This window comes from Drosophila montana, unplaced genomic scaffold (assembly GCF_035044405.1).
Source record: "Drosophila montana isolate Dmon_TW-CO22-7 unplaced genomic scaffold, ASM3504440v1 contig_3218_1, whole genome shotgun sequence".
In the NCBI taxonomy this organism is placed as follows: Eukaryota; Metazoa; Arthropoda; class Insecta; order Diptera; family Drosophilidae; genus Drosophila; species Drosophila montana.
Window position 1 is genome coordinate 1,116,858 of NW_026998098.1, and position 12,599 is coordinate 1,129,456.

The window sequence follows — 12,599 nt, forward strand, 5'->3', positions numbered from 1 at the left end:
GCTGCCTGAGCAGCAGATAAGCCACCGGCTCACTGACTGTTTGCCTGCCTGTCGTTTATGTGTGTGCCTGCATGTTTGCTTAGCCGCGAACTGGAGAATGGGTCGATTCCAGCGTTGGGAATGCCCGGGGCTCGGGGTCGCCGGTCTGAGTCTTGGGCTCTGGCTATGTCGGCCTATTTGCGGGCCCTCACTTTGCATGTTGCAAACAATTTGCTGCCATCGCGGCGAACTCGGCTGCCAGGCAGGACTATGTCGCGGTCGCCTTTTTCCTGCCATTTAGTGCCACAACAGCAAAATGTTCGTGCGACTAATTTGTGAAAAAAATCAACAGCAACAACAAAAACAACAAAAACATAAACAACAACAACAACAATAACAATAACAGCAACTGGCACGAGACGTTAAAATCAACGGTCCGTGGGCCATTAAAACGGGGCCAACAAAATGCGCAGCTCGCTTGTAGTTAATGAGAAATAAACATAAAAAAAAATACATTGGCTGCAAGAACAACTGTGACAGCAATAACAACAAGAGCAACAGCAACAATAATTATATGCATGCGTATATGTACGTGTATATACATATATGCGTGTGTGTGTATGTGTGTGTGTAGCGTCACTTCAAAAGCCAAAGGGATAAAATTGCGGTAATCGCCAGCACAAAGCTAATAAAAAATTGTAAAATATTCAACAATTGAAAAAGCTTTTAAAGATCCCATAATCCACGCGCGACGCTCGCCACTTCCATAAGCCAGCAGCTGACATATGGAACGCATTGTGAGCCGCCTCCACAATTGGCGCCAGCCACCGAAAAGTATGCTACACACATTTGCCATGAAGCAATCGTACTTTGGTTTTGCTTTTGTGCGTGGGAAACGCAACAAATAAAAAGTGTGCAGGATGTATTATAAAGGAAAAGGAAAGAACAACTTGCGGGGAGCGCTCGCCAAGAAGCTGTGGGCGCAAGTTATGCGATATCCATATCAAAGGAAAAAAGGACTTGAGGCATTGTATTGCTAAGTAATACTGCAGACAGCTTTGCATAAAATCTTTTAAGCTGTTTATCATAAATCAATATATATTTGGCACAAACGTAAAGAAACAAATACTGACGCATTTATATAGAGTTTACTTTAATTCTAACTTAATATGTTATTTGTTGGCCACTGATAAAACACGTACTCAATATTGTATAATGTAAAAGTAGGGCCTCGGAGTTTTAATTTTAATGTAATATAATTTAGTCGATCATATTAAAGGTGTTTCTTCAGGTTTTAATAAATGCTTTATGCAAATGTTTAATTTGCCTTTTTTCTTAGACAAATTTTAAGCAACTCCACGAGTATGTTTTCATTTTTGAGTAAATGTGCTGAGGGCACAGATTATCGAAACTGCCTGTGGAGCAAATCAGCCATAAGCCGAATATGCTGACATGGCCAACTGTTTCGGGTATTCAATGTCACACACGTGCCTCTTTCAACATATCCCTTTGTCCGCCATGCGTCCTTCGACAGATGAAACCCATATACAAAGGCTAAGAAGCTTTTACGCTTATAAATAGCCGACACTTGAAGCGTTGCTCCGTAATAGATAAGCAAGGCCATAAATTACGCACCAAGTGCGAAACAAAAGTGGAGAAGACAGATCCGGAGAGAGGAACTGTAATTTACGTAGGTATATAATTAGCATGCAGATTAGCTTTGCGAGACTAGGCGGTACCCTGTATCCATTAGTCATTTAAATTTACCCATTACTACACGAACAGACAATTACCCTGAAGAAAACTATGCTGAAGAAACCGAGAAGAAGATAAAAGGCAATAGAGCAAAAGTTAACTGATAGTAAACACTCCATACCCCAATTACTTCAACCATTTCCACTTTTAAACAAAAAATAAAGAATCATGCTTATGCAACAAAAAAAATATAAAAAAAATAATCACAATTACAAATTACACCAAATTCCTAAACTGCCGGAAGTTGTAAAAAGTTTTTGTTAAAGATCTGTTGCGTCGGCACAACAAATTGAATGCATCAAATTATGACCGAAAATTGCAAATTAATTGAAATGAATGAGAAACTTTGTAGGAACAACAAGAACACATGCACAAACTCACAAACAAACACACACATTAACAGTCGCATATGCAACAAGCAAACAGCAAATAAACAATTCAATTATGTCGCCGAGGGAAAACTTTTTGCGGCGGAAGTTTCAAAAACTTTGATAATTAGGCCGCTCTCTTGCTCGCTTCCAGCAGAAGAGAGATAGAAGGAAAAAGGGCGCTTTGGCAATTAGCTGGCAAAAGTCTAAACAGCGCCAGCAAGTTCCAAACAAATGAGCCAAAGCCAACATAACATTAACCGCAGAGGGGGTGGGGTGGTTCGTAATGGGCTTCTCGTAAGTGCACAATGAAAGGGGAACAACAATGGCAGCAGGCCATTTCCGGTAGGCATGTGTGTGCGCGGCCATCTCCAGGGGTCGCCCGAGTACTCGTCGTGTGTAATTGTGTGGGTGCAGCAACAGTTTGTTGCTTTGTTTGTATATTTGCCAGGACAACGGCAACGACAACGACAACGTCACCCTCATAAATTTTTAATTAAATTGTTTTCTTTTTGTGTGTGCCAGCGACACTACACAGGAAAACGCACTGATTGCCTGTCCATCTGGCAAAATGCGCGTATGTATCTGTGACAGCTTAGCTGTAGATAGCACAAATACACACACGTACATATCGTAAGCCTGCTGTGCAATTGCTTCGATTTGTTTGCCGTCTGCCTCGAGGGCAAATTAAGTTGTTTAACTTGCAATCGAAAAGCCCTCGAGGTAGCAAGTAACTCGATCCAGAGAAACCATATTAAATATTTATTATTGACTACACATTGGCTGTAAATAAAGTATCGTCCATTCGAGTGCTATGTGCACTGCAAGCCAAGTATCCTTCTTTCGCCAATCGATACACGAAAAGCAATATTCGTTGTTGAGGCTTACAGCTTTTGGAGAAATAATGTTACCTAGTTCCAACGGAACGAAATGTTTAGCGTTTTCTTTTTAAAATTCAGAAATCACTTAATATACACGCTTCAAGCCGCCGTCGAAATACAAATTTTGTTTTGGCCCGAATAACGCCGGGTAATTTATTATTGAGTATCATAAAATCTACACCGAACCGCCTCCCTGACTAAATAATATTAAGGCATCTACATAAAATAGAGAGAAAAAATTGAGCACTCACCATGTAAGCCTTATTCAGCTACCAACGAACAATTTCCGTGACCACCCCAACTGATACTGATGGCTATTCTTCGTTATATCCTTCTCAAGTTTGTGTAGAATATAAAGCGTTTATATATGGGGCATTAGTTTTAATTAGCAGCTGTATTTATATTGATGGATTATATACACGATCTGCTTTAAATATTTTTATCAAAAACACATGCACAATATTAGACTATCTGCAACCAGCAGCTCCAAAGACTTCAACCGAAAACGCAGCTCCAAATACAGCCTTATTTATACTGCTGGCTCTTCTTCTTGCACGTTTACAAACATGATCTGCATTTTATATTTTTATTCAAGCACAAGAAAAAAAATTAAAATAATAAAATTATATTCACTGGGTCGTCTTGCACGTTTACACACATGATCTGCATTTTATATTTTTATTCAAGCACAAGAAAAAAAATTTAAATAATAAAATTATCTTCACTGGGTCGCCTCTCAGCATCAAATGAGACCCAGAATCGATGGGCAGCCATATTTATACTGCTGGCTCTTCTTCTTGCAAATTTACACACATGAACTGCATTTTATATTTTTATTCAAGCACAAGAAAAAAAAATTGAAATAATAAAATTATCGTCACTGGGCCGCCTCTCTGCATCAACTGAGACCCAACATCAATGGGCAGCCATATTTATACTGCTGGCTCTTCTTCTTCTTCTTCTTTCTTTACACACATGATCTGCATTTTATATTTTTATTCAAGCACAAAAAAAAAAAATTAAAATAATAAAATTATCTTCACTGGGCCGCCTCTCAGCATCAACTGAGACCCTACATCGATGGGCAGCCATATTTATACTGCTGGCTCTTCTTCTTGCAAGTTTACACACATGATCTGCTTTTTATATTTTTATTCAAGCACAAGAAAAAAATTGAAATATTAAAATCATCTGCACCGGGCCGCACCGCAGCTTCAACTGAGACCCAACATCGATGGGCAGCCATATTTATACTGCTGGCTCTTCTTCTTGCAAATTTACACACATGATCTGCATTTTATATTTTCATTCAAGCACAAGAAAAAAATTGAAATATTAAAATCATCTGCACCGGACCGCACCGCAGTTTCAACTGAGACCCAGCTTTGATGGCAGCCTTATTTATACTGCTGGCTCTTCTTCTTGCACGTTTACACACATGATCAGCATTTTATATTTTTATTCACGCACAAAAAATAATGACACTTTAATACCATCTGCACCGGGCCGCTTCGCGACTTCAACTAAAACCCAGCTGCAATGAACAGTCCATTATATACCGCTAGTTCTTCTTCTTGCTAGCATACGTGCATGATCTGCATTTTATAATTTCATACGAATATTGAATCACACTATCTGCACCGGACCGGCTCGCGACTTCTACTGAAAGTGAGTCCCATTTTGCGGCCACTTATATACTGCTTGTTCTCCTTCTTGCTAGCATACTTGCATGATCATACATGTATGTTCGCAGAAGAAGAGCAAACAGTATAATAAAGGGCTGCTCGTTGCAGCTGGGGCGGCCCGATGCAGATTATGTAATAAGTGTGGGTGTGCGTGTATTTTTTTATAAAATTATGAAATTGTGATCATTCATGTATGCTCCCCAGAAGAAACGCAAACAGTATAAAAACGCGACGTATGGCTGCTGGATTTTAAGTTGTGGCTGCTGGCTGACCAGGTGCAGGTGGTGTTCTTTAATGTTTGAAAAAAATATGAAAGACATATGCATGCATGAATATAGTAGTGTAATTGTGTAAATGTATGTGTGCAGTAGATCATGCATGTATGCTCGCCAGAAGAAGAGCAAACAGTATAAAAAGGCGATGTATTGCTGCCGTAATTTAGTTGTAGATGCAGTGCGACCCGGTGTAGAAGGTAATTTAATATATTATTTTGGATGAAACAGTGATTGAGTTAAATTATATCAGATTATCTATGTTAGCTATCAAGAAAAAAAAAACAGCAGGGTAAATGAGAATTTGATCTATCAATTTTAATATCATTAAAAAAATAAAAATTAGAAATACTGTTTCTTTGCCGGACTTCAAATGTTTTGATCTTTGTTTTAAGCGATTGATTTTATCTATCAAAAATAGGAATGGCTTTAATAAGCCAATTGGAAGTCCATTTGCAGTTGCACGTGATTAAATTGTTTAGTTTGTTAGCCCACGAGCTCCAACGGAGCTGTCAAAGGAACTAATTGATCAAATCTCCTGATGTCTGTGTAAGTTATTGATGTCTCGGCCAGAAGAGAACACCCTATGTGCTAACGCCCACGCTGTGCGTTTTTATTGCCACATGTTTTTGTGGCGGCAACTTGGGCAGGGGTAGCAAACATACCTATGTTTGTGTTGTGTGGATGTGCGCTCATATAGATTACTGCGTTTTGTTTACTTTAATTATATTGCATTAAAATATCCAGTTAACCGTCAAAATTATAGTTTAGCTTTCTATATCTATAGGCTTACTATCTCTATATATAAAACTGACTGACTGACTGAATATGAAAGTTTCAGTCACGCCAAGACGGATGTTCGGGAACGTATACAATGGTTCTGTTTACCATCCAATTTCAAAAATGTATGTTTTAATACATTTAATAGATGCTTCACACATTTCGTATAATCCATCGGTACTTGGTGGAAATGGGAGTCAAAAGATTTAATGCAAGAAACTGTATTTTGTGGCTTCTAGCTTCACATTACAGAACCCTGTTACCAACTTTTAGTTCTTAATTTAATGGGCTTTAAACATTTATTTAAAATATACCTTGAGAAGCAGGATTCAGGACTTACGGGTAGCTGTTGATGTCGAAATTTAGAAGTTAAAACTAAGACCAAGAAATATCAGCTAGTATTATATATATTTATATGCATATCAAATTTGTAATTCGTTCTGTAGCTTTTTCGTTTTTGTAAAAATTCAGCATTTCGCTTGTTGAATTGTTGTATTATTCATGTATGAGCCGTAAATAATTGGATTACGATAGTGTTACAACGATTGCATAACCTACTCTATTTCCTCCCTATATAATAGTTACGCTCGACATGACATTAGTTAGTTTTTTAATCATGGGTAAGGTCTGTCAAGTTTCTGTGCAGTTAGCACTCATCGTATTCTTTGTGGGGCAGACGTTCGGATTCATGAGAGAACTACAGAATGAATACCCGAACGAAAATTTTATCATATCGCCATTTCTGTTAGCCGAAGGATTATCCCAACTATATTTGGGAGCCGAAGGCCAGAGCGCCAACGAGCTTAAAAGTGTCATACCCAAATTTCTCACAAACAAGAATTTGGATATAGATTCGTATTTGTCCGAGGATCGAGGCCTATTGAAAACAGCTGAGGATGAAACATTGAAATTCGGTAATCGCCTTTATATGGCAAATGATATGAACATTTTACGTGACTATGAAAAAAAGATAAAGAAAGTATTCAAAACTAATATTAATCGGATGGACTTTAGCAACCCCGAAAGTGTTAACGTGATCAATCGCTGGATAGCTAAACAAACTAATAGCCAAATCACTAATCTAATTGAAATACTTACCGGAGATGAGAAAATGATACTTGCTAGCGCGGTTTACTTTAATGGATTATGGCAATATCCATTCGAGGAGACTCTTACAGAAAAGGTTCCCTTCTATGTACCAAAGGAAGGAAAAACCACGAAAACTGTTAAGGTTGACATGATGAACAGAGTCAGTTTCTTTTTGAGAAAATTCGTTAAGGAACTGGATGCTGACGCCATATCATTGCCCTATGCCAACTCAAATATTACTATGGTTGTTCTTCTGCCCCGAGCCATGGATGGCATAAACAAACTTCTCGATCACCTCTCGGAAGTGAATATCAACGATATATTACGTGAAAGCGAACTAAACCGATTACACCTACATTTACCAAAATTTAACTTCGAATTTAAAATCACTCTAAATGACATGCTGAAAAGCATCGGCCTAAACGAAATATTTACAAATGCCAATTTAAAATTAATGACAGACTATGGAAGTGAATTAAAAGTTGCTGAAATAGTTCAAAAGACAGTTATTACGGTTGATGAAAAGGGTACAAAAGCAGCAGCTGCTCAAGGTTTGAATTTTAGACAATCAATTATTTTAAATATTACAAAAATTAAACATTTTTCAGAAGGAAGTGCGGCTACAAGGATGTTTCTGGAGCACCTAGAAGTCAATCATCCGTTTGTATTTTATATCATTGACGACGAGAGAATTTACTTTGTCGGACAAGTTCGCAATCCTCTACTTTAATAAAGGAAACGAAAATACTTAAAACACATTGGCTTTTCTAAATCATTGTACTCTTTAATACAATTCAATCAACATTCAAATATATCAGCCGACCGATTTATATGAAGTAAATTAAACAACTTTTTAAGAAGCTTCGGCCATGGACCGCAGCTTCAACTGACACCCAACATCGATGGGCAGCCTTATTTATACTGCTGACTCTTCGTCTTGCAAGTTTACACTGTTGATCTGCATTTCATATTTTTATTCAAGCACAAAAAAAAAAATTACATTTTTACAATATCTTCTCTGGGCCACCTCGCGACTTCAACTAAAACCCAGATTTTTTATGCAAATATAAAATCACACTATCTGCACCGGACCGGCTCTCGACTTCAATTGAAAGTGAGCTCCATATTGCAGCCATTTATATACTGCTTGTTCTTCTTTTTGCTAGCATACTTGCATGATCCGCTTTTCATATTTGTATACATACACACACGCATCGCACACGACCGGCTAGCCACGCAGCTTCAAATAAGACTTTGATGAAATGAGCAGCCCCTTATATACTGCTGGCTCTTCTTTTTGCGAACAAACATGCAGTATAAAAAAGACTGCCTATTGAAGCTGATGTTTTAGTTGAAGCTGCGAGCATAAAAGAAGATCATACATGTATGTTCGTAAGAAGAAGAACAAGCAGTATATAAAGGGCTGCTAGTTGCAGCTGGGTTTTAGTTGAATTATTGAGGTGGCCCGTTGCAGATTATGTAATAAGTGTGGGTGTGCAATGTGTTTTGTATAAAAATATGAAATTCTGATCATTCATGTATGCTCACCAGGAGAAAAGCAAACAGTATAAAAAGGCAACGTATGGCTGCTGGATGACCGGGTGCAGGTGGTGTTCTTTAATGCTTGTAGAAAATATGAAAGACATATGCATGCATGAATATAGTAGTGTAATTGTGTGAATGTATGTGTGCATGTAAACAGTATAAAAAGGCGATGTTTTGCTACTGTATTTTACTTGTAGATGCAGGGCGACCCGGTGTAGATGGTAATTTAATATATTATTTTGGATGAAATAGTGATTGAGTTATATTATATCAGATTATCTATGTTAGCTATAAAGAAAAAAAAAACAGCAGGGTAAATGAGAATATGATCTTTCAATTTTAATATTATTAAAAAAATAAAAATTATAAATATTGTTTCTTTGCCGGGCTTCAAATGTGTTTTGCTCTTTGTTATAAGCAATTGATTGAATCTGTCAAAACTAGGAATGGCTTTAATAAGCCACTTGGAAGTCCATTTGCTGTTGCACGTGATTAAATTGATTAGTTTGTTAGCCCACGAGCTCCAACAGAGCTGTCAAAAGAACTAATTGATCAAATCGCCTGATATATGTGTTGTCTGGGCCAGGAAAGAACACACTCCACATTGTAACCGCTTTGCATCTAAGTGTGTGGGCGTGTGCCGCATGAGCTGACGCCCACGCTGTGCGTTTTGATTGCCACGTGCGTTCAGTTTTTGTGGCGGCAACTTGGGAAGAATGTGGGTGGCTCAGGCAACGGCCAGGGGTAGCAAGTGCGTAACTGTGTCCAGTAATCGGGGTCGTATGATAAATGATATCGCCAGGCAATTGCGGTCAAACAGGGAGGCCTCTCTCAAAAAACTAAAATTAACACAATTTACCTTTATAATTGCCCGCCATGCGACGAGCAGGGAAATCTAAGAACGCGTCGATGTTGGTTGTGTTTGTGTTGGGTGTTGCTAGTAGCTGGTTGCTGCTGGGTAATTTTGCATGCAAATAACTGGAAATTAGTGTAAGTGCTCACTGACATGCCACACCGTGGGCGATCAGACGGCCAACTGGCAACTCGCAGCAGGCGACTGGAAGCTCGCCTGCTCCAGCTCCAAGGTGAGCGGCAGCGACAAAGATAAACAGACAGACCATGGCGAAATAAAGTGGCAAGCGCTTAGGCTAACGTTCCATATTTGAGCGTGTGTGTGTGTGTGTGTGTGTGTGTGTGTGTGTGCGTATCCTGTATAAAATGTGTGCGCATTAGGTTAGAGAATATATAGCTGCATCTCTGGCTGCTGTTCAGCGCTTCATAAAACCCATTAAAATGCAATAAGCGCATAAAACGTTTTAACCATGAGCGTTGGCGACTGAGCTCAGATTTAAAATATTGTAGGGGTTTGTGGATAAAACATATTTTACTATACACAAAAACATATATATCGCCCGCATTACTTTAACTCAATCTGTAGCCAATAAATACCTACTATGAATATTTATCTTCAACATATTACTATCCACCATGAAACGTTTGGATAATAAATATACCAGCTAGTACTTTTAAATATGTTCGCTATATTATTTTTCGACTTTTATTTTTTTTTATTTGCATTACATAAAGTTGAGAAAGTTATTGACAAATTAAGTAATGGGGGAAAACATTTTCGCCGCCATTGATTTGTAATAACGATGAAAACAATATCAGACTGTTAATAATGAAAAAAATCAAAAGCTGACATGGGTACAATAAGCAAATAATTAGTAAATCAAATTTGTAATTCGTTCTGTAGCTTTTTCGTTCTTTACACAGTAGTATATCGCTTGTTGAATAATACATTGAGCCGTAAATAATTATATTACGATAGTGTTACAGCGATTGCATAACCAACTCTATTTCCTATATAATGGCTGCGCTCGACACGACATTAGTTAGTTCTTTAATCATGGGTAAGGTCTGTCGAGTTTCTGTGCAGTTAGCACTCATCGTATTCTTTGTGGGGCAGACGTTCGGATTCATGAGAGAACTACAGAATGAATACCCGAACGACAATTTTGTCATATCGCCATTTCTGTTAGCCGAAGGATTATCACTACTATATTTGGGAGCCGAAGGCCAGAGCGCCAACGAACTTAAAAGTGTCATACCCAATTTTCTCACAAACAAGAATTCGGATATAGATTCGTATTTGTCCGAGGATCGAGGCGAATTGAAATCAGCTGAGGATGAAACATTGAAATTCGGTAATCGCTTTTATGTGCCAAATGAAATGAACATTTTACGTGACTATGAAAAAAAGATAAAGAAAGTATTCAAAACTAATATTAATCGGATTGACTTTAGCAACCCCAAATCTGTTAATGTGATCAATCGCTGGGTAGCCCAACAAACTGATAACAAAATCACTAATCTAATTGAAAAGCTTAACGGAGATGAGAAAATGATACTTGCTAGCGCGATTTCCTTTAATGGGCAATGGCAATTTCCATTCGATGAGACTCTTACAGAGAAGGTACCCTTCTATGTACCAAAGGAAGGAAAAACCACGAAAACTGTTAAGGTTGACATGATGAACAGAGTCAGTTTCTTTTTGAGAAAATTCGTTAAGGAACTGGATGCTGATGCCATATCATTGCCCTATGCCAACTCAAATATTACTATGGTTGTTCTTCTGCCGCGAGCCATGGATGGCATAAACAAACTCCTCGATCACCTCACGGAAGTGAATATCAACGATATATTACGTGAAAGCGAACTAAACCGATTACATCTACATTTACCAAAATTCAAATTCGAATTTAAAATCACTCTAAATGATATGCTGAAAAGCATCGGCCTAAACGAAATATTTACAAATGCCAATTTAAAATTAATGACTGACTATGAAAGTGAATTAAAAGTTGCTGAAATAGTTCAAAAGACTGTTATTACGGTTGATGAAAAGGGTACAACACCAACAGCTGGTAAAGGTTTGTATTTAAAAAAATTATTTATTTCAAATATTTAAAAATTTAAATATTTAGGAGCTAATGCGGATAAAAGGATGCGTATGGAGCACCTAGAAGTCAATCATCCGTTTGTATTTTATATCATTGACGACGAGAGAATTTACTTTGTCGGACAAGTTCGCAATCCTCTAATTTAATTAAAGAAACGAACGTACCTAAAACCCATTGGCTCTTCTAAATCATTATACAATTGAGTAACTCTTCCCTTTTCCTGATCTTCATAAATTGTGTATATCAATAAATATTCAAATATATCAGACGAACGATTTATATAAAGTTAAATAAACTCTGCTGCCTTGATTTCTCAAACATCTTTGAATAATAAGACAAGAGTAGAATACTTGCGATCAAAAGATATGAGGTTTGGGTTATTCTAAGCTAGATAATGTTATTTTATTTGCGATTCTTAACGTTATTTCTCTCTTTTAAAACGCACTCTTTCACGCCAGACTTAGTTTTCCCATTTTATTTTTTTTTTCTAGTTTTTGCCTTTTACAATGAATAAAACATGCAAATTGCAATTGCAAACTAGAAATTAAACTTGCCAAATAATTATCCTGGCTAACCGCTGTTACCACAACAATTTCACCTGCGCACGTGTGGCCTGAAATTGCACCGCGAAAAGCTAATTAAATTAATTAAAAATGCACACGGAGCGATAGAAGACGAGGCAGCAGCAGAGCAAAGGGCGAAGTTACGTGGCGTATGCGCAACGTCATGACTGTGACGAATGGCGCCAACTAGAAACCAAACGAGAGACAAGCAAAATTTGCTTATGCTCGCGCCATTAGCAAAATGAATTGGGGCATGCGTAAGGGGCGTGGTTGGGCTAAGGGCCACAAATTGGCCGATTCCCGAGCGGCATTGTTTACAGCGTTGCCACGCATATTAATTGCCTGTTTAAGCAAATTAAGGCCACAAAACAGCAGCACTTTTTCCCTTTGAATTGTTTTTTTTTTACACTTTTATGCTCCTGCTGCCTTTCGGTCTTATACACAATTAATCTGCAGTGCAACGCTGACAACTGCAATTGCATAAATAATTAAGAGCCAAACGGATGAGAGTTGGCTTAAACCGCAAACAAATTGACAAAGCAGCGACAGCTGCACAGCAGCTGCCCAAGAGCCTGTCGTTGCTAATTGCCGTAGCAGAAAATAGCAACCAGACCATTTGCAAAAGGATTACGAAAAACTTCAATTCGTGGAAAAAATAGAAGCTCCAAATGCTTTGTGGCAAACGTTGAATACCCTTTCTTTGGGCATCACAGAAGTGT

General features: G+C 38.0%; 3 protein-coding genes across 3 annotated transcripts in view; all 3 read left to right on the forward strand.

Moving 5' to 3' along the window:
• Positions 1–12,599, forward strand: part of LOC135433498 (uncharacterized) — a 31,475-nt gene that overhangs the window by 3,922 nt on the left and 14,954 nt on the right. The gene's annotated exons all lie outside the window — the stretch shown is intronic.
• On the forward strand, positions 6,307–7,563 carry LOC135433645 (serine protease inhibitor 42Dd-like). The gene is made up of 2 exons (XM_064689801.1): positions 6,307–7,360; positions 7,418–7,563. The coding sequence occupies exons 1-2, from the start codon at positions 6,313–6,315 to the stop codon at positions 7,537–7,539; spliced, it is 1,170 nt and encodes a 389-aa protein (XP_064545871.1). The 5' UTR covers positions 6,307–6,312; the 3' UTR covers positions 7,540–7,563.
• On the forward strand, positions 10,248–11,612 carry LOC135433638 (serine protease inhibitor 42Dd-like). The gene is made up of 2 exons (XM_064689793.1): positions 10,248–11,287; positions 11,342–11,612. Exons 1-2 carry the CDS (start codon positions 10,264–10,266, stop codon positions 11,461–11,463), a joined length of 1,146 nt encoding a protein of 381 aa, XP_064545863.1. The 5' UTR covers positions 10,248–10,263; the 3' UTR covers positions 11,464–11,612.

Excerpts from the sequence above, each read along its gene's own strand:
- LOC135433645 (XM_064689801.1), top strand. The coding sequence starts at position 6,313 with ATGACATTAGTTAGTTTTTTAATCATGGGTAAGGTCTGTCAAGTTTCT. Across the intron at positions 7,361-7,417 it reads AAAAGCAGCAGCTGCTCAAG|AAGGAAGTGCGGCTACAAGG; the intron begins GTTTGAATTTTA and ends AACATTTTTCAG.
- LOC135433638 (XM_064689793.1), top strand. The coding sequence starts at position 10,264 with ATGGGTAAGGTCTGTCGAGTTTCTGTGCAGTTAGCACTCATCGTATTC. Across the intron at positions 11,288-11,341 it reads AACACCAACAGCTGGTAAAG|GAGCTAATGCGGATAAAAGG; the intron begins GTTTGTATTTAA and ends TTAAATATTTAG.